The 27,509-nt window shown below is 40.8% G+C and overlaps 1 protein-coding gene across 2 annotated transcripts; it reads right to left on the bottom strand.

Moving 5' to 3' along the window:
- Positions 1–659: 659 nt before the first annotated feature.
- On the bottom strand, positions 660–27,165 carry CFAP36 (cilia and flagella associated protein 36). 2 transcript variants are annotated; one of them, XM_023228327.2, is made up of 10 exons: positions 26,844–27,165; positions 24,604–24,668; positions 22,944–23,045; positions 17,801–17,915; positions 11,949–12,036; positions 10,169–10,220; positions 8,186–8,288; positions 1,639–1,775; positions 1,349–1,498; positions 660–829 (listed from the first exon to the last, which is right to left on the bottom strand). In XM_023228327.2, exons 1-10 carry the CDS (start codon positions 26,956–26,958, stop codon positions 728–730), a joined length of 1,029 nt encoding a protein of 342 aa, XP_023084095.1. In that variant the 5' UTR covers positions 26,959–27,165; the 3' UTR covers positions 660–727. The 2 variants fall into 2 exon arrangements, with proteins under 2 accessions (XP_023084095.1, XP_023084096.1); XM_023228328.2 differs by lacking the exon at positions 1,349–1,498.
- Between the last annotated feature and the right edge of the window lie 344 nt (positions 27,166–27,509).

Below are 27,509 nucleotides of genomic sequence, written 5' to 3'. Positions count from 1 at the left end.
GCATTAAAATTTTTCAATGACTTGACACTGCTGGTATTACAAAATTTAAAATCCAGAGCTGGGATTGTGCTACCTCCAGCCTGGGCAGCAAAGCAAGATCCTGTCTCTAAAAAAAAAAAAAAAAAAATTAAATCCTCACATTCCCTACAAGACTGCACTATCAGTACCCTACCTGTCTCCAATTTCATATGCTAACCCTCTCCCCTCATACGTATATTCCAGGTTTTCAGTATATGCTTTATTTCCTGCTGCAGAACCTGAGTTGTTCCTTACCTATTCTTTGTGTAATTAACCTTCCATTCAGCTTAAAAGGCTTAGCCAGCCCTGCTCATAGGACTCTACACTTTGCCTTTCTAACAGTTTGGTCTTTGGGCCTTCTCCACTAGCCCCATGAAGGCAATGACCTTGTCAATCTCGTTGACTACTGTATCCTTAGCACTTAGCACAATGCCTGGCACAAACAGTAGGTAACCGAGTTTGAATGAATGAACATACTATCAACTGGTTTCTTTCTATACCCTCTTTCCAAGGGAAAACATTCAGGAATTTGTATTAAACTAATCAATATGAGTAGCTGCCTTCCCTACTGTCCTTTACCTAAAGTTTTTAAAATAATAAGATATTTGGATTTACAAAAGTGTTTGAAACTAAAAACCTCGGTGGAAGGACTAAATAATTTATTTTTAAGACAATTTGAACTTCCATTTTGTTAAATTGTTCTTAATGATTACTTATTAATAACTTCTTCTTTGAGTTTCTCTGCAAGCAGTCTCCTCTTTAGTAATGTTTGCTTCTCCTCTGCTGTCATTTCTGGTTTCTCTGTCATTTCCTGAAAAAAAGAAAAAAATGTCTACAGTATGAAATAGGATCATTTGTCTAAAATTCCCAACATACTGCCTCAAATGAACGAAAATCAGGGGCACTTTCTTGTGGGGTGGAGGGAGAGACAGAAATAGACTAGGTTTCCTAAATCTCTTCTTCATAAAGTCTCTTCTAGGAGAAGCCCTCTTGGAAGTGGGGGCTGGGGTTACTGATGCTGCTCTATGATAAAACATTTCAGAATGCTCAGGTGAAACAGACCACTGACCCTGACATACTCAAAGAAGAGCAAGTAAAGAAACAGCATAAGAAAAAAATGTATAATGACACCACTCTTATTTTCTGCCTCAAAAAATCCTTATCACAACAATTTCACTTCCTAGAAAAGACTTAGCAGCTACTGCACTAGGAGGTGGTTAATAGGAATGGGTCTGCAAGCAAAATTTACTAGAGGCTTTCTTGCGCATATTCTGATTTTGAGAGTTCCACTACCGATTTGTAAATCTTGACATATTAAGGCTAGCCATACCTCTACCTCCCCAGTGGGTTTTCCTTTCTGCTCCATATTTTGTATCTGCTTAGTCCTCATATCCTTTCTCATGGACATCAACTTATCTCTCTTCTGCTTGAGATAGTGTTCTCGTTGCCGAAGTTCTTCTGTTCCAAGTACTGATAAATTCTGGGTCAAGTAAGAAAAGGAGCTATCTAAATTCAAGTCCATTTATTAAGTAGCACAGATGCCCACTGACTGATTCAATTCGAAGTTTGATTTCCTTGCCATTTTGCTTATAGTTATTAAAAGTGATGTCTTTTACTTACTGCTATTGGTCCTTCAATGCTCGCATGCTCTAAGCCAGGAATCTTCAGGCCTTTTTGTGGCAGGGAGGAAGTTTCAGACCTTTCCACTTTTCTTCCCAAAGGTTCTACTGACTGATTAGCAAAAGGCACTTTAACTTCTGGCAATAAGTAGACAATAAGACCAATTAGAATATTATGAGAAATATTAAGTATTAGGCTAGGCTTACCAAAATGAGCTAATGTTAATAATACTTGTTTTTCCTCATATTCAGTCAACATATATTCAATGCCTATATTGTGCCAGCCACTGGGTAAGAACAGTAAACATCATATCTCTACCCTTAAGGAGCTTGGAACTACAGTTTCTTACCTGCACCTCAACAAGTACCATGCTCCTGCTGTTTGTACAGTACTATAGCTACAAAAAGGTAAAATTCTTGTCTAAAGATTAGAACTACACTATAATACAAGATTGCCACATAAGCCAAATAAACAGTATACTAATTCCTTACTACAATGTAATTGGTTTCCAAACTTTTGCTTGCATGTAAAAAGTCACCCTACATTTTCAGAACAATTAATGTAAAACTATAATTTTTTGTATTGCAAGAGTGTGTGCCAGTAATGTCAATAATTTTTGTTTATAATTATGTTTTGAAGATAACTATAAACCTGCCAGTGCATTATGCAAATGTAAAGTTTTCTAAAGCAAGCAGAACTTGGAAGCACATATAAACATGAGCACTAAATACTTTCCAGCCATTTGGTGACAGTGCCAACCAAGAGAGAGGTTAACATTCTAATTGCTCCTCTGAGCCATTTATTATTATAAGGTGATTGTTTTTAAAAAGATAAAACATTTTCAGTGTAAATACATAGGCTATGAAAGAAAGCACAGTGAGACAAGCAAAGACATTAAAATGATGCTAAGATTTAAAAGCATGATGAGAAAACATGGCACACATGTCTCTAAATGATTAAAATTTTTGCCACACCTGGTTGATCCTGCCAGTTTAAAACAACAACAACAACAACAACAACAAAACCTTGCCAGCATACATACTAAAACAGAAAACAGAATTTTGTCTGTTCAAGAAACTTGACAGCAGACCACTGCTCTAGCAGTGACCAGACTGACTACAGTGCCAGAGACGCTGGAGGAAGAAAAGCTCTCCAGGCCCTTGGACAATAGGGGAAATCTCCAAGGAAGAGACAAGCTGGAACCAGCACTCCAAGCCATCCTAGACAGGGAGCTACATAACTAACAGAAATAAAGATAGAGGTAAAATACTGCTGTTGTTACTGATAGCGATGTTAGCAGAGGTAGGCTTAGCCCTCAATGGACTCACAGAACTGGAGAAGGGACAGTTCAAATAATTCCTGAGGAGGGGGGAACCTATACATATAAGCATATATATTCCACTCATGTTCTTTCTCTGGACAGTTCTTGCCTTGGGTTTGTTAATTATGAACAGACGTATATTCTCAGACCTAGAAAGGAAAGTACTTGAAGCCAAAATACTTAGCTTCTCTAATTTCTAGGAAGGGAAGATCAGACAGCCAGAAAACCTAAAGAAAGATCATCTCATCTCTGGCAACTCTGCATCAATCTGAGAAAAGATACTATCAATTGCTAGCAGGAATGAGGGAAAGACAGGCAAAAGGACAAAACAGGAGCTCAAACAACTTCATGATTCTTCCAAACTCAGGTTTTCAAACTGGGCTTCCATCACTTTGTATGAAGTGATTCTCTGAAATATCAGATATGCCCATTTAAAAAAATAATTTTAAAAACTCAAATCATTACTTTTGAAATTATCTACCATTTATGCTGTGCCATTAATGTGTATAACTGAATCATATGTGGTTTGAGATCAAGTTTTCTATAGCTTCACTTAGATAAGAAAGCAGACTAAGCAAATTTATTCAAATTATGTTAGACACGATTTAAATAGTATATGTACTTAGGTGTATATAAAACAAAGTTAATTTGGGTCAGCAAACTAGAGCATAGAAAACCTAAAGCAGGGGCTTTCATGGCTATAATTAAAATGAGGCTATTTCTACTTACAATCTGTAGCATATATATAAAAAAGAAATAAATGGTTTGACTTGGTGCAAAGAAAGGAACAAAGTAACTTCACAAATCTGCTTCTGGTTCAATATACTCTTATTGTTTTGTCAAATAAGAATCTACCTCCTTAAAATTAATGGTGCTTTCAGTAAACTAGGAATAGAGGGGAACTTCCTCAACTGCATAAAGAGTATCTACAAAAAACTCTAAAACCTAACACAAAACTTAACGGTGACAAATTAGAAGGTTTCTCACTAAGATCAGAAACAAAGCAAAAATGTCCCCTCTCACTGTTCTGATTCAACATCATACTAGAAGTCCTACGTAATCCAGTAGGACAAGAAAAAGAAATAAAATGTACACTGGGAAGGAATAAATAAAAATGTCTTTATTTGCACAATACATGATCATCTATGTAGAAAATGCAAACGAACTGACAGAAAAACTGAAATGAATAATTATATAGCAAGGTTACAGGATACAAATTAATAAACAAAAGTTTATCACTTTCCTTTATACCAGTAATGAATAAATGGAATTTAAAATTAAAAATACCATTTACATTAGCACAGCACCCCTAAAAATGAAATACTTAGATATAAAATATAACAAAATATGCACAAGATCTATATGAGGAAAACTAGAAAATTCTAATGAAAGAAATCAAAGAACCAAATAGAGAGATATTCCATGTTTTAATTTAATTTTATTTTATTTTGAGATGAAGTTTTGCTCTTGTTGCCCAGGCTGGAGTGCAATGGCAGGATCTTGACTCACTGCAACCTCTTCCTCCTGGGTTCAAGTGATTCTCCTGCCTCAGCCTCCCGAGCAGCTGGGATTATAGGAACCTGCCACCATGCCCAGCTAATTTTTTTTATTTTTTGTAGAGATAGAGTTTCACCATGTCAGTCAGGCTGGTCTTGAACTCCTGACCTCAAGTGATCCACCACCTCAGCCTCCCAAACTGCTGGGATTACAGGTGTGAGCCACTAGTCCTGGCTTTTTTTTTTTTTTTTTTTTTTTTTTTTTGAGACAGGGTCTCACTCTGTTACCTAGGCTGGAGTGCAATGATGCGATCTCGACTCACTGCAATATCCACCTCCTGGGCTCAAGCAATTCTCCTGCCTCAGCCTTCCTGGAAGCTGGGACTACAGGCATGCACCACCATGCCTGGCTAATTTTTGTATTTTTTTTGTAGAGTCAGGGTTTCGCCAAATTGCCCAGGCTGATTTTGAACTCCTGAGCTCAAACAGTCTTCCCGCCTTGGCCTCCCAAAATGCTAGGATTACAGGCATAAGCCACCATGCCTGGCCTATTCCATGTTTATGGACAGAAAACTCAATGTCAAGATGTCAGTTCTTCCCAACATGATCTACAGATTCAATATAATATCAATCAAAATTTCAGCAAGTTATTTTGTGGATATTGACAAACAGATTCTAACATTTATATGGAGAGGCAAAAGACCCAGAATAGCCAACACAATATTGAAGAACAAAATTGGAGGGCTGACACTACCCAACTTGAAGACTTCAAACTATAGTAATCAAGACAGTGTGGTATTTGCAAAAGAATGGAGAAATAGATCAATGGAACATAATAGAGAGCCCAGAAATAAACTCACATAAATATAATCAATTATCTTTGACAAAGGAGCAAAGGCAATACAATGAGGAAAGGAAACTGGACATCTGAAAGAAAAAATACAAATCTAGACACAAACTTCACACCCTTCACAAAAAATAATTCAAAATAGATTACAGACCTAAATGTAAAATGTAAAACTGTAAAAATCCTAGAAGATAACATAGGAGAAAATTTAGGTGACCTTAGGCATGATGATGACTTTTTTGATACAATACCAAAGGCACACCCTATGAAAGACATAATTAATAAGCTGAACTTCATTAAAATTTCTGCTATATAAAAGACAGTATCAAGAGGATGAGAAGACAAGCCACAGACTGGAAGAAAATATTTTCAGAAGACAAAATATGATAAAGGACTGTTATTCAAGATATACAAGCACTTAAAATTCAACAAGAAGAAAATGAACCCAATTAACAATAAGAAAACAAACAACCCAACAAATGTAATGGGCCAAAGACCTCAAGAGATACATCATCAAAGAAGATACACAGATGACAAACAAGCATATGAAAATATGCTCTACATCATGTCATCAGGGAAATGCAAATAAAACATCAATGAGATACCACTACACACCTACTAGAATAGTCCAAATCCAGAACACTGACAACACCAAATGCTGGCAAGGATGCAACAAGAACTCTCATTTGCTGCCGTGGAAATGCAAAATGGTATAGCTGCTTTGGAAGACAGTTCGGCAGTTTCTTACAAAACTAAACATACTCTTACTGTAAGATATAACAATCATGCTCGTTGGTATTTATGCAAAGGAGCTGAAAGCTATGTCCACACAAAAACCTGCACATGGATGTTTATAGCAGCTTTATTCATAATTGTCAAAACTTGGAAGCAACCAAGATATTCTTCAGCAGATAAATGAATAAACAAGCCATGACACATCCAGACAATGGAATATTATTCAGCACTAAAAAGAAATGAGCTACCAAGCCATGACAAGACATGGAGAAATCTTAAATGATTATTACTAAGTGAAAGAAGCCAATCTGAAAAGGCTACGTACTACTGTATGATTTCAACTACATGACATTCTAGAAAAGGCAAAACTCTGGAAACAGTAAAAGATCAGTGGTTGCCATGGGTTAGGAGGTGGGAAGGATGAATAGGCAGAGCACAGAGAATTTTTAGGGCAGTGAAACCATATACTACATGATACTATAATGGTGAATGCATGTCATCATACATTTGTCAAAACCCACAGAATATACAATACCAAGAGTGAACCCTAATGTAAACTATGCTCTTTGGTTGGTAATGTTGTGTCAAGGAAAGTTCACCAACATAACAAATGTACTACTTTTGAGGGGGTCGAAAATGGGAGATGCTAGTCATGTACTGGGGCAGGGACTATATGGGGTAAATCTCGGTACATTCTGCTCAATTTTACTGTGAACCTAAAACAGCTTAAATTAAGCATATTAAACAAAGAAAGTTGTTCTCCAACTTACATTAAAAAATTAATGGGTAAACATCACACTAATCTCAATTATAGAAGTTCTTCTCAACTAAGGTTTAGAAGAATATATTTGGTGTCAGAAGACAAAGGTAAGCCATAATTTCACCACTGAAGAGTTCAGTGATCTTGGTTGGACAAGTCGCTCAGCTTCCTTGAATTTCTTTAAAAAAAAGAAGGGATGGGTAAAGTGGCTCATGCCTGTAATCCCAGCGCTTTGGGAAGCTGAGGCAGGAGGATCACTTCAGGCCAGGAGTTTGAGAACAGCCTGGGCAACTCAGCAACACCCAACAAAAACAATTTTTTTAAAGAAGATAAGAGTAGCCAGGCACAGTGGCTCATGCCTGTAATCCCAGCACTTTGGGAGGCCGAGGCAAGCGGATCCCCTGAGGTTGGGAGTTCGAGACTAGCCTGACCAACATGGAGAAACCCCGTCTCTACTAAAAATATAAAATTAGCTGGGCGTGGTGGCACATGCCTGTAATTCCAGCTACTCGGGAGGCTGAGGTAGGAGAATCGCTTGAACCTGGGAGGTAGAGGTTGCGGTGAGCTGAGATCACGTCATTGCACTCCAGCCTGGGCAACACAACGGCAAAACTCCGTCTCAAAAAATAAATAAATAAATAAATAAATAAATAAATAAATAAATAAATAAATAAATAAATAAAAGAAAAACAAGGATTATAATATCTACCTCACAGAGTTATATTTTTTTTTAACTGAGAAAAGAACATTTATTTAAAACCACAGGAATCCATAATAAAATGAACTGAATTCGTGACCATAATTTCTGTTTCAGAATTACTTGTTTTCTTATATAGAAAATCAGTTCATATTGAAAATAGATTTGCCACATGTTGAAAAGGTCATCCACTAATATTTCCTACAAGGATTCCCATCAATTTTGGTTTCAAAGATACGATTTCTGACCAAATATCTGAACAAAATGGCTACCTCTTATTTTCTAGCTGTACTTAATTCATTAGAAAAGAAATTTGATATTATCTTTCCAAGTTCAGCTTCTCACTCTCAAATACCACACAACTATGAGCATGGAAGAGAATACCAAATGTTATGTGAACCTCTCTTGTAAACTGCAGCCGTGCACAAAGGCCAGTTACTCCCTCAAGGAGTTTTGCTCTCTACTCTGGGTTTCAGACTTCACGTGGAAACTTGGGGACTATACACTCTTTCAGGTCAGCATCTCATCTGCAACCTCTTTAACCAAATTCACAAAGAACGTTAAATACCAAAGACATTCAATACTCCCTCCCAGGGCTTTTGAAGTTAAATAAGTATGAGAAAGTGGCACATTCTATATGGTGTTTATGTATTCATATTATTGGAGAAAGTTCAGTACACCTCAACCTTACCTGAGGGTGGGTGCGTAAAATGTTCACCATCCCCTAGGGAATTATTCATTATTGCAGCTTCACTGGAATGCACTGTGGGCTCTTCTGTTTTAGCCTCTGATAACTTCAGGATTCCATAATACAGTTTAAAAAAACACACACACAATTTAGATTCATTTTAACTAATTCACTACGTAAAGGATCCAAAGATATTATAATTTTCTTTTTCTTTTTCTTTTGAGACAGTCTCACTCTGTCACCCAGACTGGAGTGCAGTAGTGTGATCTCAACTCACTGCAACCTCAGAATCCAAAGATATTATAGTTTTCTTTTTTTTTTTCTTTTGAGACAGAGTCTCACTCTATCACCCAGACTGGAGTGCAGTAGTGTGATCTCGGCTCACTGCAACCTCTGGCTCCTGGATTTAAACGATTCTCATGCCTGAGCCACCTGAGTAGCTGGGATTACAGGTGTGCACTACCATGCTCGGCTAACTGTTGTATTTTTAGTAGACATGGGGTTTTGCCATGTTGCTGGTCTCGAATTTCTGGCCTCAAGTGATCCACCCACCTCGGCCTCTCAAAGTGCTGGGATTACAGGAGTGAGCCATCATGTCTGGCCTCTTTAAAAGAAAGTATAAAGCATACACTCTTATAAGAAAGTATATACTTTAGGCCAGGCACAGTGGCTCATGTCTGTAATCCCAGAATTTTGGGAGGCTAAGGCCAGCAGATCACCTGCGGTCAGGAGTTCAAGGCCAGCCTGGTCAACATGGTGAAAACCTGTCTCTACTAACAGTACAAAAATTAGGCAGGAGTGGTGGCAGACACCTATAATCCCAGCTACTTGGGAGGCTGAGGCACAAGAATTGCTTGAGCCCAGGAGGCAGAGGTTGCAGTGAGCTGAGATCGCACCACTACACTCTAGCCTGGGCAATACAACAAGACTCAGTCTCAAAAAAAAAAAAAAAAAAAAAAAAAGGGTATATACTTTCTATATTAAGAAGTATAAAAAGCTGGCCCGGCACAGTGGCTCACGCCTATAGTCCCAACACTTTGGGAGGCTGAGGCAGGTGGATCACATGAGGTCAGGAGTTCAAGACCAGGTTGGATGACGTGGTAAAACCCCGTCTCTACTGAAAATACAAAAAAGCTGGGCGTGGTGGTGCACGCCTGTAATCCCACCTACTTGGGAGGCTGAGGCAGAAGAATCGCTTGAATCCAGGAGGCAGAGGTTGCAGTGAGCCGAGACTGCGCCACTGCACTCCAGCCCAGGTGACAGAGTGAGACTATGTCTGCAAAAAAAAAAAAAAAGTATAAAAGGTTTTTCTGGCTGGGCATGGTGGCTCATGCCTGTAATCCCAGCATTTTGGGAGGCCAACGCAGGCAGATCACGAGGTCAGGAGTTCAAGACCAGTCTGACCAACCCTGTCTCTACTAAAAATACAAAATTAGCCAGGCGTGATGGCATGTGCCTGTAATCCCAGCTACTCTGGAGGCTGAGGCAGGAAAATCACTTGAACCTAGGAGGTGGAGGTTGCAGTGAGCCAAGATCATACCACTGCACTAAAGCCTGGGTGACAGAACGAGACTCTGTCTCAAGAAAAAAAAAAAAAAAATGTTGTTCTGTGAGTTACCAGGACAAAAATAAAGGGGAAAAAAGTATAAAAAGTTAAATACAAATGCCTAAACTCGCCAAAAAAAAAATATGACTTATATAATTCTTGCTTATATGCATGTCCTGTAAGATTAATTAGTACTGTGTTGTCTTTGTATGTACTATGTACAGTTAAGTATATACAGTACTATATAATATTCATGGTGGCTAGCAGTAATGCACAAAGTACCTAGAATTATTGATATATTAATATTATTGGTCAATATTTACATTGTACTTAAAATTATGTAGTTCCACATAAGTATAAATTTTAATAGTAAGAACTAGGTGTAAACTTAATGAGAGATAATAGCAATAAAATACTTCTGTTATATATTCTGTAGGCACCTGTTTTTTCCTCTTCCTTTCTTCTTCCTGGTCATATTCCTCTTTTGATTTTCTGAAATACCCAAAAATAAAGTAAAAAGATAAATTTCCTTTTTTGGTCAAAGAACAAATATTCAACTAAGCAACATGCTAACCTAAGCTTACAATAAAAGGCACATTAGACAAAAAGATGGAAGATAATCAAACCTTGCTCTAAAGTGGCTTACAGTCAACTGGGAAAGACATACATAGGCATACAGCATAATACAGTTAGTGACATAAAATACAGGTCTACTCATTCCTTCTAGAACTCTGAATGAACCCTAGCTGAACAAAGATCAACAGATTTGAAATCCTGAACCCAAATGTGAATGGCAAATCCCATTAATAAGGACTTCAATCTCCCTCTTTAGAGTGATCAGTTACATCCCTCTTGATAAGAGCCAGTATACCCCTCTCAATAAAATGTCATTGTTCCAGTGGCACCTGAGCTATTATCAAGCACTTGTGATACCACTGTGCCAAAGCCCATCAACTTTTGTAAACTGCTGAGACAGTCTGATTTTGGAAAGTAACCAAGTTCAACTGTTACACATGTTCATAACTAAGTTCTATTACTTACACAGTAGTATATCCCCTCAAAAGCTCTTGGAAAATAAAATCTGAAAATACAGTGTTGACCAGTTTTCAGGCCACCAATCAACCAACACAACCAGTCCAAATCAAAACTTTACCAGTCCTCTGAACCAAACACCCTTACCTCTCAAACCTGTAAACTCAAAGCATTGTGTGTTGTTTCAGGCTCCCATTTGCCCCTGCCATCCAAAGAGGGATCTGGCAAGAAAGGGTTGAGTTCACCTGCATATCTGCCACCCTCTCCATAATCACTCAAACCCCCTGAAATTAAGCACTGTGTCCTGGAGCTCCTGCCGTAGTTTCCCACCAGCCCATTGGTGGATCTTCTCTTCTGCTTTGGAGGTGGGACAAAGTACCTAAGTGGGGGGAACTGTAGGATGCTAGAAGATGGTCGTGTGTGGTAGTATACTTGGAGAAGAAGTGACCCCAAAGGCCAAGGCCATAGTCTGCAGGTGACACTGTGATTACAGGCATCCTTTTGCCCTAAACCTAACATATTCTCACAGGATATTTAAAAATTAGGAGCTACTACTGCCCCTTCCTTCCAAAATTCCCGTAAAGGTCAGGGCACAACAGGCCCAAAAGAAAAAGAAATGTCCATTAACATTTCTTAGTTCTGTGTGGACCCCCTTAGTGGTCTGCATACTCCTTGTCAGGCATTTGGCTGAGAATCATGTAACTGGGGAAACAAAGAGACCAGCAAGATACTCATCTGGGATAGACCCCTCTCACTGTCCTCCCTCCCTTGAAGGTTACTATCACCAAATCAGCTATTCAATCTGTGGAGTCTGGATGCCCAGCCTCCTACTATGTGACACCTAGAATATGCCACCTCCATAGTGAGATCCAGAAGCCGTGGAGTAAACTGTTTAGCTCAAGTCATTATACTTCTCTCCAGAGATCAGGCTAGGTCTACCACAACTTTTTCCCACTGGTGGCTACTTTCCTATTCCTATGATGGGGGTGTAAAAAGACCCTCTCATTTGGGCTGATCTGGTATAAGTTACCTGAAAATAACTTTTTCTGTCATTAAGAAAGGATAAATCATTTTGATAGTCTTCAGTAGAGAATTTAGCAATTTTATTAGTTCATATTTGTTGGGCAAAAAGCATATGTACAGATCATATAATAATGATTCATTTTAAAAATAATTGAAGAATGGTACCTAAGAGCTTCCCTCAGGATTTTCATCTCTTCCTGTTCAAGGTCACTGACCTCATCAGAGCCCTCGGTTAAGCAGTCAGGTAATATACCTGTTCAAAACCAAAGACCAAATGGAATAGTATCAACTCAATTGAAAACATGTATTTCTCACTGTTCTAGTTCCTTACGTACAAGTTACCTTTAGATCTATCACTGTAACATCCTAAGCTATTATCTTTTTAACTATCATCCATTTTATATTTATTTATTTATTTTGAGACAGAGTCTCTTTCTGTCGCCCAGGCTGGAGTGCAGTGGCACGATCTGGGCTCACTGCAACCTCTGCCTCCTGGGTTCAAGCGATTTTCCTGCCTCAGCCTCCGGAGTAGCTGGGATTACAGCTGCCCGCCACCATCCCCGGCTAATTTTTAGTAGAGATGGGGTTTCACTATGTTGGCAGGCTGGTCTCGAACTCCTGACCTCAAGTCATCTGCCCCCTCGGCCTACCAAAGTGCTGGGATTACAGGCGTGAGCCACTGCTCCCAGCCTTTTTTTTTTTTTTTTTTGAGACGGAGTCTTGCTCTGTCGCCCAGGCTGGAGTGCAGTGACACAATCTCTGCTCACTGCAAGCTCTGCCTCCCAGGTTCACACCATTCTCCTGCCACAGCCTCCCAAGTAGCTGGGATTACAGGCGCCCACCACCATACCTTCCTAGTTTTTTGTATTTTTAGTAGAGGCAGGGTTTCACCATGTTAGCCAGGATGGTCTCGATCTCCTGACCTCGTGATCTGCCCGCCTCGGCCTCCCAAAGTGTTGGGATTACAGGAGTGCGCCACCATGCCTGGCCCACTCCCAGCCATTTTTAACTATCATCTTTTAAGCCTTTTCCTATTTTACAGAATAAGCCCCACCAAAAACCCCACACTTTTAACTAGAAATATCTTAGTACTTATTTTATTGGCAATTAAAAATAACAATGTATGGCAACAAAAATTTGTTAATATGTTTTTCTCTTCCATAATCATATAGTGTCTAAGAATATACTATGGAAGTCATTGAGTTAGGCTTAATAATGAAACTGCTCTCAAAGGTGTCCCTTAAATGAGAAGAGTCACAAAACAAAATATAATTTTGTTAATTGAAATAGCATTAGAAGTCTTCATTTATATAATAACGGATGCTATTGAAAAGGGCCCTGCTTACTATGTGTAATAAAACCATGGTGCTAAGCACTTTGGGGGGATACAAAGATGAATAAAACAATCTCTGCCCTTGAAGCTTCTGTTCAGATGTTGGTCTAATAATTATAAACCAGGGAAGTAGCAACTTCAACCCAAGAAAATAAAAGGTAACTTAAAATATTGGTTTAATTTACTTCATTACTTTTATCTTCCTTCGAAGCAGGTGGACTGATAATAATTGTTCTGTTTGCATCTATAATTATTACATTCCACAACATTAGCAGAATGCTTCTTAATTTTTACCTTCCATTTCTTTATCCACATATGACTGTAGGATTTTGGATCCACTCTGAAGTAGCTTTATTACTCTAATCCTCCTGATGTTTAAACACATTTTTAAAAATTAAATGTTTTCTTCTGAGGTAAGTGCAATTCTAAGAAATAATGCAGAAGGCTGCCATGTACTGTTTACCCAGTTTCCCCAAGTGGTAACATCTTACAAAACTATAGTAGTACAATATCACAACCAGAAAACTGATATCTAAATAATCCATTAATCTTAAGTGCATTTTTGCTCAGTCAAAAGATATAAAACTATTATTCTCCTAATAATATTTCTGAGGAAAACTGAAAGTACTAAGAATAATACAACAGTAAGAAGTTGTTAAAAACCATCAAAATAATACTCTCATTTGCAATTTCTCTAAATTATTTAATAAGATACCAAAAAGATAAAAAGAATCGAGAGCCTTTGAATTTTTCTCATCATTAGAACTATTTTCAAATTAGTCTGCAGTTTTGAGTATAATCGACATTAATCTAAGGTATCTTACCCCTGGATCTTAGTTAGGCAACATTCTTTTTTTTTTTTTTTAGTTTTGAGACAGGGTCTTGCTCTGTTGCCCAGGCTGGCATGCAGTGGTGCTATCATAGCTCACTGCAGCCTCAAACTTTTGGGCTTAAGCGATCCTCCTGCTTCAGCCTCTGAAAGCACTGGGACCACAGGCATGAGCCACCGTGCCCAGCCACCAAAACACTTAAGTACATGTATTAGAAATTCCGTAGCAGAAACTAAGTATTGGCTTATGTTTAAATGTAAGTAAAATGCCCCATGCTGTGGCCTGACAACAGTCATTATTCTACATAATTCCCCTCCTCCTTCCTTGCTAACAGAAGTCAGCTTTTGCAGAATTATCAGGCAGCTAACTACTTAGAAGCAGGGCCCTCCCCCATCCCAGGAGAGTGACTCCTAATTGGTTCAAGCCAATCATAATGGTCCCATTCCCCTTGCCAGACGGTTTAAGAAAGGCAAGTGGGCCGGGCGCGGTGGCTCAAGCCTGTAATCCCAGCACTTTAGGAGGCCGAGATGGGCGGATCACGAGGTCAGGAGATCGAGACCATCCTGGCTAACACGGTGAAACCCCGTCTCTACTAAAAAATACAAAAAACTAGCCGGGCGAGGTGGCGGGCGCCTGTAGTCCCAGCTACTTGGGAGGCGGAGGCAGGAGAATGGCGTAAACCCGGGAGGCGGAGCTTGCAGTGAGCTGAGATCTGGCCACTGCACTTCAGCCTGGGCGATAGAGCAAGACTCCGTCTCAAAAAAAAAGAAAGAAAGAAAGAAAGAAAGGCAAGTGACCCCCATCCTAATCAATAGGACTTCAGGGAAAAACTGGAGGGTTTCCATGAAATTGTTGTCTTGCTAACAAAAAGAGATGTAGAGGAGGAAATATTCCATTTCTTCATAAGACATTGTTGAGTCTGCATTCAATGCAGCCAGAGTACAATCATGAGAGAAGATCCTGAGAATGGCAGAGTATAAAGATGCAAAGTGTCAGGGTCCTTGATTACATCATGGAGCCACTAAATTAACCAACCCCAAACCTGTCTTCCTTCTCTCCCTTCCTCTGGACTTCTTGTTCTGGGAGATCTTTTCTTCACTGGAGTGTTCTGTTACTGACAGCCTGAGGCATCCACATGATACAAGGTATGTATTTATTCCCTTTTTATTAAAATCTAAATGAGTTTCCAATAAAATTCCAAACTGAAAACTAAAGAATGCCATTGTCAAGTTCACTATTTCTTTTCCTGATCTCCTAAAAAAAATTGTTTACTAACATTCTTATTAAAATTATCTAACCCATAAGTCAGAATAAAGCATATTTTCAGGAAAATTCAGAGGAAAGGATTTTATAGAGCAAACCATAGTGGAAAGAGACTATTTTCCAAACTTATTTATATCAAAGTAATAGCACCGTGTCATGCATTCTTCAGGGTTAGGGTGGTGTTCTTCCCCTACACACAGACAACATTGCTATTAGCTGCTAGGGAAAGCATCTTGGGATTCTAGTAGATGATTATGATGGTGGCTGGCTCTAATAGTCTCTACTCACATCAGTCAAATGAGAAGGAAACTTCCCAAGAAGGGCCCTGCAAAATTCTCATGTTTGCCATGCAACAACGGAAGCCCTATTGTTGCATGTTCCAGGCCCTTAAGAGCCAATGATACAACTGAACTATAGATCTCTTATCTTCACGAAACAATCAAAGGAAAGGTCCTGCTGCCAAACCATTAAAGAGGTTATGGGCCATGGTAAAAAAATATCATGGCAATCTATTGAGCTAAGGAAGACATAGAAATTAAGGTGAGGTTACCACAGCAAGAAATTTGAAACAGAGATGATAATCTGGGTTAGAAAGGAGATGGCACAATAACAAGTAGCATGGTTAGAAACTCAGCTGTTTTGAGTCCGGATGTTAAATGTAGTTCAGGTACACAATAAGGGAACAAGAGTAGGAAGAGCTAGAGAGAGAGTGAACTTAAGCACAGAGTGAGGGGAAAGATAAAGCCAACGAGGGTTAATAGGGCTTTGAATTCCACTTTCTCTTCCACATGATGCTGGTACAAGCTTATCTGTCTCTGCCCAGTGCCCTAGAACAGTGAGTGAGGTTGTGGTCCCAGGACCAGCAGCTTCAGCATCACCTGGGAGTTTGTTTGTGTTAGTCCATTTTCATGCTGCTGATAAAGATATACCCGAAACTGGGCAATTTACACAGGAAAGAGGATTAATGGGACTTACATTTCCACATGGCTGGGGAAGCCTCACAATCATGGTGGAAGATAAAGAGGAGCAACCACGTCTTACATGGATGGCAGCAGGCAAAGAGAGAGCTTGTGCAGGAAAACTCCCGTTTCCCAAAACCATCAGATCTCATGAGGTTTATTCATTATCACAAGAACAGCATGGGAAACACTTGCCCCCAAAATTCAATTACCTCCCACTGGGTCCCTCCCACAACACGTGGGAATTCAAGATGAGATATGGGTGGGGAAACAGCCAAACCATATCACTGTTAAAAATACAAACTATCGGTACCCTAGACCCATTAAATCAGAAACTGGGAGGCAGCTATATGTGCTTCAGCAGTCCTCCAAACATTTCCAATGCTTGCTAAGGCTTAAGAATCACTGCTTCCGGCCACTTTGGGAGGCTGAGGTGGGCAGATCAAGAGGTCAGGGGATCGAGACCATCCTGGCTAACACGGTGAAACCCCATCTCTACTAAAAATACAAAAAATTAGCCAAGAGTGGTAGTGGGCGCCTGTAGTTCCAACTACTCGGGAGGCTGAGGCAGAATGGTGTACACCCGGAAGGCAGAGCGTGCAGTGAGCTGAGATCGCGCCACTGCACTCCAGCCTGCGGGACAGAGCGAGACTCCGTCTCAAAAAAAAAAAAAAAAAAAAAAAGCCGGGTGCAGTGGCTCAAGCCTGTAATCCCAGGACTTTGGGAGCCCAAGATGGGTGGATCACGAGGTCAAGAGATCGAGACCATCCTGGCTAACATGGTGAAACCCCGTCTCTACTAAAAAATACAAAAAACTAGCTGGGCGAGGTGGCTGGCACCTGTGGTCCCAGCTACTCGGGAGGCTGAGGTAGGAGAATGGCGTAAACCCGGGGGGCGGAGCTTGCAGTGAGCTGAGATCTGGCCACTGCACTCCAGCCTGGGTGACAGAGCAAGACTCTGTCTCAAAAAAAAAAAGGAACCGCTGCTTCCTACCAAGGTCGTAACAATCATAAGTCAGAAAAAGGATGGACACCTCTCAACAGTAACTACAACTACAACCATTCAAAAATACTCAGTTTTATAAACATAATCGCTGGGCAGAAAATTGAACTCTGTGAAATCCAAAGTATCACTGAATTCTGGTCTCCTTTTTTTGAGATGTCAAATACCAAGCAGGAAGTTTATTTATTTATTTATTTATTTTTGAGACGGAGTCTCACTCTGTCGCCCAGGCTGAGTGCAGTGAGGTGATCTCTGCTCACTGCAAGCTCCGCCTCCCAGGTTCACGCCATTCTCCTGCCTCAGCCTCCCAAGCAGCTGGGATTATAGGTGCCCACCACCACGCCCAGCTAATTTTTTTGTATTTTTAGTAGAGATGGGGTTTCACCATGTTAGCCAGGATGGTCTCGATCTCCTGACCTCGTGATCCACCCGCCTCAGCCTCCCAAAGTACTGGGATTACAGGTGTGAGCCACTGTGCCCAGCCATATACTCTGAAATCTCAAGTCAGCTGAAGTCTTTCAAACTTGAAATAAATGTACACGAGACAGCTACATTTAAGACTATAATAGAATTAGTCAAAACTATTTTAAAAAGCATTTAGCACTTAGATTTCTAACTTCAACATTTTACCATTTCTCTCTTGAATTATTCGAATGGCTTGCAGCTGCATTTCAATGTTTTTCTGGACCATCATTGCTTTAAAGATAGTAAAATCTTCTGCTGCCAACACAGGTTGCAAAATGGCCTGTGGAAAGAAGTCTCAAGTGAAATGAAGATTCAAGTTTTAAAACTATTTCCCACACATTCAAACCATTTCTACTGGAAAACAGTAGATTAATTCAAGAATGCTACATTGTTATTTATGATTAGATGTCTCAAAAGGACAATTTTAACATGTATTTTAATAGCCTTTAAAACAGGGTTCTCGGCTGGGCACAGTGGCTCACACCTGTAATCCCAACACTTCAGGAGGCTGAGGCAGGCAGAACACTTGAGGTCAGGAGTTTAAGATTAGCCTGGCCAACATAGTGAAACCCTGTCTCCACTAAAAAAAATAAATAAAAAAATTAGCAGAGTGTGGTGGCGCACACCTGTAGTCCCAGCTACTCAGGAGGCTGAGACCAGAGAATCATTTGAACCAGGAGACAGAGGTTGCAGTGAGCCAAGATCGTACCTCTGTACTTCAGCCTGGGTAACAGAGCAAGACTCCTTCTCAAAAAAAAAAAAAAAGTTTTCAAAAAGATGAATATTATGATATGCAAATTATATCTCAATGAAGTGGTTAAAAAAAAAGAAAGCTGAAGTAGCTTAATTTAATTTCAGATAAAGTAGACCTCAGAACAAGAAAGATGATCAGGAATAAAGAGGGGCACTTGTTTATAATTCTATAAAATATAATACTTTATGATTATTCTGATTATATATAGTATAATTACATAATTCCTTATAATTCTATAAAACAAAAATTGTGGCCAGGCACAGTAGCTCATGCTTGTAATCCCAGCACTTTGGGAGGCTGAGGTGAGCAGACCCGAGGTCAGCAGTTTGAGACCAGCCTGGTCAACATGGTGGAAGGTGTGTACCACAATGCCCTTCTAATTTTTTGTATTTTATAGGGATGGAGTTTCACCATGTTGCCCAGGATTGTCTCAGACTCCTGGGCTCAAGCAATCTGCCCACTTTGGTCTTCCTAAGTGCTGGAATTATAGGCATGAGCCACCATGCCTGGCCCACATGTGTTTAGTTTTAGAGTGTGTTGTTTAATCTCCAAGTATTTTGGTTTTTTCCAACAGTTATTTGTTTCCAGTTTAATTATGTTGTGGTCTGAGAGCAGACACTGTATGATTTCTCTTCTTTTAAATTTGTTAAGGTATGTTTTATGGCCCATCATGTAGTCTGTCTTGATGAACATTCTCTGTGATCTTGAGAAGAATGTGTATTTTTGATTGTTGGATGAACTGGTGTATGTCAATTAAATTCAGTTGACTGAAGGTGCTGTTTGTTTACTTATTTATTTATTTATTTGTTTTGAGATGGAGTCTTGCTCTGTCGCCCAGGCTGGAGTGCAGTGGCGCAATCTCAGCTTACCACAACCTCCACCTCCCAGGTTCAAGCGATTCTCCTGCTCAGTCTCAAGTAGCTGGGATTACAGGTGCCCACCACCACCCCCGGCTAATTTTTGTATTTTTAATAGAGATGGGGTTTCACCATGTTGGCCAGACTGGTCTCAAACTCCTGACCTCAAGTGATCCACCCACCTCGGCCTCCCAAAGTTCTGGGATTACAGGCATGAGCCACCATGCCTGGCCTGAAGGCGCTGTTTAGTTCAACTATGTCTTTACTGATTTCCTAAGGACTGGATCTGAACGATACTGATAGAGGGTGTTGAAGTCTCCAACTATAATCATGTATTCATCTATTTCTCCTTGCAGTTCCGTTTCTGCCTCACACATTTTGTTGCTTTGTTATTAGGTACATACACATTAAAGATTGTTATGTCTTCTTGGAAACTGCCAGATTTTTTCACATTAATGTGGGCATACCAATAACATTTTAATTATTTTATTATTATTATTTTTTTAGAGACAGGGTCTCACTCTGCAGCCCAGGCTGGAGTACAGTGGTACAGTCATACCTCACTGCAGCCTCAAATTCTTAGGCTCAAGCAATTTTCCCACTTCAGTCTCCCAAGTAGCTAGGGCTACAGCAGTGTGTCACCATGCCCAGCTAATTCTTATATTTTTATTTTTTGTAGAGATGGGGTATTGCACTGTGGCCTAGGCTGGTATTGAGCCCCTGGCCTAAAGCAATTCTCCTGCCTCAGCCTCCCGAAGTACTGGGATTACAGGTAGGAGCTATCACACCCAGCCAAAATATAGTGGCTCATACCTGTAACCCCAGAGCTTTGGGAGGCTGAGGCAGGAGGGCTGCTTGATGCCAGGAGCTCAAGACCAGCCTGGACAACACAGAATGACCCCCTCTCTACAAAAAAACTAAAAAATTAGCCAGGCATAATGGTACACAGCTATAGTCCTAGCTACTCAGGAGGCTGAGGCAGGAGATTCACTTGAACCCAGGAGTCAGAGGTTGCATAGAACTGTGACTGCACCACCGCAGTCCAGCCAGGGTGGCAGAGAAAGACCCTGTCTCAAAAACAAAAACAAACAAAATATATTTTCTATTCCTAGAATTAAAGGTGATCATCAAATGAAAAGTTGTGCAAAAGAGGAAGTGCTGGATTAAAAAGTAGTCAAAGCAACCTCTTCTAGGCCATCATAACAAGATAATTTAAATTAATAAACATTTATTGAGAACTATGTACTAAGAACTAAGTTTTCATCTCTGTTCTACCAGCAGAGAGTGCACAGATACTAAAAACAGCTCAAAGGACTTACAATTTAGTAGGGCAAGTAGACTTGTAGGAAACTGTAATTCAAGGTAGAGTAACAAAAATATCAATTTAAAATTGATCTAGTTAAGTAGAATGAATCCTGGTCTGACGAGAATAAGCAGCAAAGCTGCTATAACAAGTAGCATTTCAACCAGGCCCTGATAATGAGGATTTCTTCACATTATGAAGGGAATGATGGAGTGGTGTGGGGAGGGGGCCATATATTCCAGGTTAAGGGACAGCATGAGCAAAGGTAGGTGCACAGATGCCTATAAGAGCAAGTGGTGGCCAGGCACGGTGGCTCACGCCTGTAATCCCAGCACTTTGGGAGTTCGAGGCAGGTGGATCGCCTGAGGTCAGGAGGTCGAGACCAGTTTGGCCAACATAGTGAAACCCTGCCTCTGCTAAAAATACGAAAAATTAGCCGGGCATGGTGGTAGGAGCCTGTAATCCCAGCTACTTGGGAGGCTGAGGCAGGAGAATCACTTGAACCTGGGAGGCAGAGGTTGCAGTGAGCTGAGATTGCAACATTGTACTCCAGCCTGAGCAACAAGAGCGAAACTCCATCTCAAAAGAAAACAAAAAAAAAAAGAGAAAGTTACCTGGAATGGCAGTAGAAAATAATATATTGGGGAACTATGGCAAGGGATCATGGCTAAAAATATAATGTGGAGTCTCATCTTAAACAATTCTTACCATATATTGCTAAGAAATTATAGTTTATTTGGTAGAAAATGAGATGCCAAAGCCAGTGTTTTGTTTTTTGGGGATGGGTCTTAATCTGTTGCCTAGGCTGGAGTACAGTGGCATGATCTTGTCTTAGTGCAGCTTCAACCTCCTAGGCTCAAGTGATGCTCCTACTTCAGCCTCCTGAGTAGGAGTACTCTGGGAGAACACCACCACAACCTACAACAAGCTAACTTTTATATTTTTTTTAAAGATGAGGTCTCACTATGTTGCCCAGGCTGGTTTCAAACCCCTGGCCTCAAGCAATCCTCCTGTCTTGGTCTCCCAAAGTGCTGGAATTATAGGCATGAGTCACTTCCTGGCTTTCAGTTTTTGAGCAGAAGGCTACTTGGGTAGTAGCAACAGATCCCAATCCTCACCCTCTAAGCAAGGACACTCAGTTGGCTTGCCAGGACTGGGGATACTGGCTCTACTACTTATTTAGCTGTAGACTTTGGACTATTTGCTTAATATCTCTGTGCTTTGGTTTCCTCCCTTCTTTTTCTTTTTCTTTTTTTTTTTTTTTAGACAGTTTTGTTCTTGTTGCCCAGGCTGGAGTGCAATGGCGCGATCTCAGCTCACCACAACCTCTGCCTCCCAGGTTTAAGCGATTATCCTGCCTCAGCCTCCCGAGTAGCTGGGATTACAGGCATGCGCCACCATGCCCAGCTAATTTTGTATTTTTAGTATAGACGGGGTTTCTCCATGTTGGTCAGGCTGGTCTCAAACTCCTGGCCTTAAGTGACCCACCTGCCTCAGCCTCCCAAAGTGCTGGGATTACAGGCGTGAACCACCATGCCCGGCCTGGTTTCCTCATTTCTAAATGGAAGTTATATAGTACCAGTTTCTTAAGAGGTGTCAGGAAGATTAAATGAGATAAAACATGTCAAGTGCTCAAAATATCAACTAGCACAAGCCCTCAATAAACAGTAGTTTATAAGCTGGGTGTGGTGGCTCACGCCTGTAATCCTAGCACTTTGGGAGGCCAAGATGGGCAAATCCCTTGAGCCCAGAGTTCAAGACCAGCCTGGGCAACACAGCAAGACCCTGTCTCTACAAAAAAAATACAAAAATTAGCCAGGTGTGCTGGTGTGGCACCTGTAGTCCCAGCTACTAGGGAAGCTGAGGTGGGAGGATTACCTGAGCCCAGGGGGGTTGAGCCTACAAAGAGCTGCGATTGCACCACTACACTCCAGCCTGAGCAACAGAGTGAGACCCCATATCAAAAAAAACAACAAAAACAAACATTAGTTTATAAACATATGTATTACTACTTCAGCCTAGCACTACACAACCAGTAAGATAATATAAGTAGTTCCAAGAGAAGGAAGCTGCAGGAGCAACTGACTGTGGATCTGCTAAAATTATAAAAGGAGCAACTGCAGAATGATTGGAGATCTATGTAAATAAAGCAGTAGTTTGTATAAACCCTAGTTCTGAGTTTAGAAAGGTCACTTTGAGTTGCATCAGTTCATTAATGCCTCAAAGTGTCATTTTTCAGGGTTGCTCTCAAAAAGAACTCTTATGTGACGAATTATCTTTCTACCTCTCACAATGTCTAAAATATTACGCTTTGTCAATCAAACATTCTAATTTAAGTGAAACCCTGGGCATTTGTTAAAACTGTTTGTTAGCATAATAACACAAAGCAAAAACCTGTGAGGTATGGGTCTTTGCAAGACGAGAAGTGCATGCTTCTTGAAATTGATCTTCATTAATTCCAATTTCTTTGAGGTAACCTTCTAACAGCTTTTCAACCTAAAAAAACAAAGTTTAACTTTTATAATTACATAGAAAAATTCTACATGACAGTTTGCATATTAAGTATTGAGTTTAGAAAAGTATCATCGAATTTTTTGCAAATATTAATCTATATAATATTACAAGGCAGTGACATTGTCTTTCACCAAAACACAAATTAAAAGTTAGTATTTTTGTTGAAAATCACATTAAATTGTATTTCTTCCAACAGAAATAGTTGAAGTCAGGATTATAAAGTTCAGTGTGGCACAACTCTTCTGCTACCCAGAGGCCTTTTTTTTTCCTTTCCTTTTCTTTCTTTTTTGAGATGGAGGTTCACTCTGTCACCCAGGCTGGAGTGCAGTGGTGTGATCTCGGCTCACTGCAACCTCTGCCTCCCAGGCTCAAGCAATTCTCCTGCCTCAGCCTCCTCAGTAGCTGTGACTACAGGCACCCACCACAATGCCCGACTAATTTTTATTTATTTATTTATTTGTTTAGTAGAGATGGGGTTTCACCACGTTGGCCAGGCTGGTCTTGAATTTCTGACCCCAGGTGATCTGCCACCCTGGCCTCCCAAAGTGCTGGGATTACAGGCATGAGCCACCACGCCTGGCCTTTTCTTTTCTTTTCTTTTCTTTCTTTGAGACAGGGTCTTACTCTGTTGTCCAGACTGGAATACAGTGGCACAGTAATGACTCACTGCAGCCTTGACCTTCTGGGCTCAAGAGATCATCCTCCCATTCAGCCTCCCGAGCAGCTAGGACTACAGGCGCATGCCATCACGACTGACTAATTTTTGTAATTTTTATAAAGATGGAGTTTCACCATGTTGCCCAGGCTTATCTCGAACTCCTTGGCTCAAGCAATCCACCTGCCTTGGCGTCCAAAGTGCTGGGATTACAGGTGTGAGCCACTGCGCCCCACTGCCAGAGGCATTTTTTAAAATCACAAGACAGGCCGGGCACAGTGGCTCATGCCTATAATCCCAACACTTTGGGAGGCCCAGACAGGCGGATCACTTGAGCTCTGGAGTTCGACACCAGCCTGGGAAACGTGGAGAAACCCCATCTCTACAAAATACAAAAAAATTAGCAGGGTATGGTGGTGCACACCTGTAGTCCCAGCAACGCCGGAGGCTGAGATGGGAGGATCACTTGAGCCTGGGGAGGTGGAGGCTACAATGAGCTGTGATAGTGCCACTGCATTCTGGCCTGGGTGACACAGCAAGACCCTGTCTCAAAAATAAAAAACAAAAAAATCATAGGACAACCATGACTAAGTGAATCATATGTCCCTGGATGCATCAACAAAATTAGAATAAGATATAAAGAATACATGCAAGAACTCATAAAGAGTTGTAAAACCATTACGTAGAGTACAGGAGATAAGAAGTCATCCAAATGAGACACTCAGAGCACCTGTGGAGACAGATATAACTGGCACTATTGTTAAGCTAGACTGGATTTTTGTAAAATTAAGGATTTTTAATGTAAAAATATTTTTCTTCATTTAGAAAAGCTATAAGTAATATTAGCCTAATTACCTTTAAAAATCAGTGAAAAAAAATACTCACTAGTTCTTTGTATTCCTGATGAATCTCTGTATAGGTCAATTTGTTTTCTTCTTCATCATCAAAAACTAAATTTAAAAGAAGATATTACACAGTGTAAAAAACAAATCATTTTATTAACGCAAATTTAAAAATCCACTCCTTAGAAATAGAACTATCATTCTTATAACCTGGCTCTTCAGCTTTGAATTCTTAGGGTTTATCTTTGAAAAATATATAAACGAATATATCTAAAAATATATACTATTGGCCAGGCACTGTGGCTTATACCTGTAATCCCAGCACTTTCAGAGGCCAAGGTGGGTGGATCACCTAAGATCAGGAGTTCAAGACCACCCTGGCCGATGTGATGAAACCCCGTCTCTACAAAAAATACAAAAATCAGCCAGGCGTGGTTGCGCGTGCCTGTAGACCCAGATACTCGGGAGGCTGAGGCAAGAGAACTGCTTGAATCCGGGAGACGGAGGTTGCAGTGAGCCAAGATTGCACCACTGCACACCAGCCCGGGCGACAGAGTGAGACTCCATCTCAAAAAAAAAAAGAAAAAAGTATATATATATATACCACATGTATATATACTATTAATTGTAAACCAGCTTTTTTGCCTACTTGAGAAAATATTTAAAATGAATACTACCTCATATTTAAGACAAAAACACATTTCAATCAATATGAGGCAATAATTTCTTCATCACTTTTAACGGAATATTATTGTTAATGGTTAAATCCTTTTACAATAGGTTCCAGATTATTTTATTGTACTGGAATTTTGCTGATGTAAATGTTATGGAAAGTGACCAGTTCATTTTTGTTACCACAGATAAATAATGAAGTTAAATAAAATCAAAACAAGTGTTTACTGAATAATCATATGTATAAAACAATGCAATGAGCCAAGATCGCGCCACTGCACTCCAGCCCGAGCAACAGAGCGACACTCCGTCTCCCAAAAAAAAAAAAAAAGAGTACAAATAGAAGTTATTTTGTTTTTGAACATTGTTTTAAAATTACCTGTAAAAACAATCCTTTAATAACTACGATTTGAATTTCAATTATAGCAATGAAAACGTAATAAAAAGATTCAGTGGTCAAACTGAATTTCATCTTTACCAGATTCATGATATCTTGGAATTTAAAGAAGTCTTAAAAGGTCATCCAGGATAACCGACCATTTGATAGCTGAATAGCTGAATCCCTCTAACCCTATTAAGTCGCTATCAGATCCATTCAAACACTGCTGGAGCCGGGAAGCTCATTACCTTCTGACACAGGCTAACTCATCTTGGATACATTCTGTCACGAAGCACTTCCTTCACTGAAATTTGTTTCCCTGTAGCTTGTACCAACTGACCCTAGCTCTAGTCCATTGAACCTTACAACACAAAACAGATGTTCAAATAACTGATGAATATTACTACCCTCAAAGTCTTGCCCGACTAAACAACCACAATAACGCTTGGGCACTCATTTACATGACGTGTTTTCTAGTTCCTTTTCTGCGAATGCGCTGCAAAGTCTCCACGAACTGAACGCAGAACTCCAAGCGTGAAGAACTGCTCAGAGCCCGGAGGTGTCTGTCCTTCACAGGGAATATAATGCCATATATATACGCCTCATTTGTTCCAAGAATGGTTGCCGGCGCCACCTCGCAAAGTTTTAGTATAGCCAAGAGTAGAGACCTCACCAAGGGGAATACAGGCCACCAAAATCACCGGCTCTGGGCTTCCTGGAGTTATCACAAGCTCTCCTTTGCAGTTAACTGTTGGTTTGGAGTGAATCATTTCTCATTTTCTAAGCTGACTACACCCGGCGAAATGCTAGGGATCATAAGGAACTCAGGTAAACCGACGCTTCTCCTCTCAAGTCTGGAAAAGCTGTTGAAGAAGCCCAGCCAAATAGTCCACCTGCCCAGGGAAGAATCGTTTGGCACAGGGTGAGAGACCGAATTTACGATTCAAATCTAATGTTCTTCGGACGTGCGCTTGGGCCCTAGGGAAGGGGAGCCTCGGTCCCCACTTTCAGGTCTGCGAAAGAACACATCGGCAGGGTGAAAGGAATTGCTCCTACATAACCAGCTCTAAACCTGACGACGGGGGTGAAGGGGGTGAGGGGAACAAGACCTGGCGACAGGGGTGGACACAGGGGATGGGGGAGACGAGAGATGATTTGTGGTTACCAACCCCCTGCCCGCCGCTGGTGTGAGAGAGGAGAAGAGGATTGTCGGTTCGGACTCTGGTTTTTACCTGCGCATTTCTGTTCCACAAAGTCCAAGATGGGGATGGACCAGTCTGGGCCTCGCAGGAACCCCGCGATGCCCTCCACCACCCACTCCACCTCGTCCTCTTCTTCCGCAGCCATCCCGCCCCAAAGGGGCAACGGGAATATCTCTAGGCCAGACCGCCGGACCCCGCTTAGGCCTTTTGGGCCACAAGGAGCCGAGAGGGAGTAGGGGAAGAGCTGGCCCGCAGTCGCTCAACCCCCAGGAGAGACCCTACCAACCAGTTAAAGCAAAATGGTCGCTATGGCAACACACGTAGCCGCCCTAGACCGCGGCCCGGAAGTGAAGACAATTTTCCAGGAGCCTGCGCACTTAGCGGGGAGGGCAAACGTTTGAAAAACGTTTCTGATTGGTTAAAATAGAACACTGGACGAGGGCTGAGAAAAGAAGTGTAGCCATTGGCTGGACGTCGTAGACCGATTCTCTGCGCTCTCTCTTCTGATAAGTGCGTAGGAGCCAAGGTTTAGAAAAGGCGCAGTAGTCGGGAGCGGTGGCTGGTTCCTGTAATCCCAGCACTTTGGGAGACTGAGGCTTGCGGATCCCATGAGGTCAGGAAGTCGAGACCAGCCTGGCCAACATGGTGAAACCTCGTCTCTACCAAAAATACAAAAATTAGCCTGGCGTGGTGGCG

This window comes from Piliocolobus tephrosceles, chromosome 15, assembly GCF_002776525.5.
Source record: "Piliocolobus tephrosceles isolate RC106 chromosome 15, ASM277652v3, whole genome shotgun sequence".
Classification (NCBI taxonomy): domain Eukaryota; kingdom Metazoa; phylum Chordata; class Mammalia; order Primates; family Cercopithecidae; genus Piliocolobus; species Piliocolobus tephrosceles.
The sequence above is the reverse complement of the archived record's forward strand: the minus strand, read 5'-3'. Positions and strand labels throughout refer to the sequence as shown.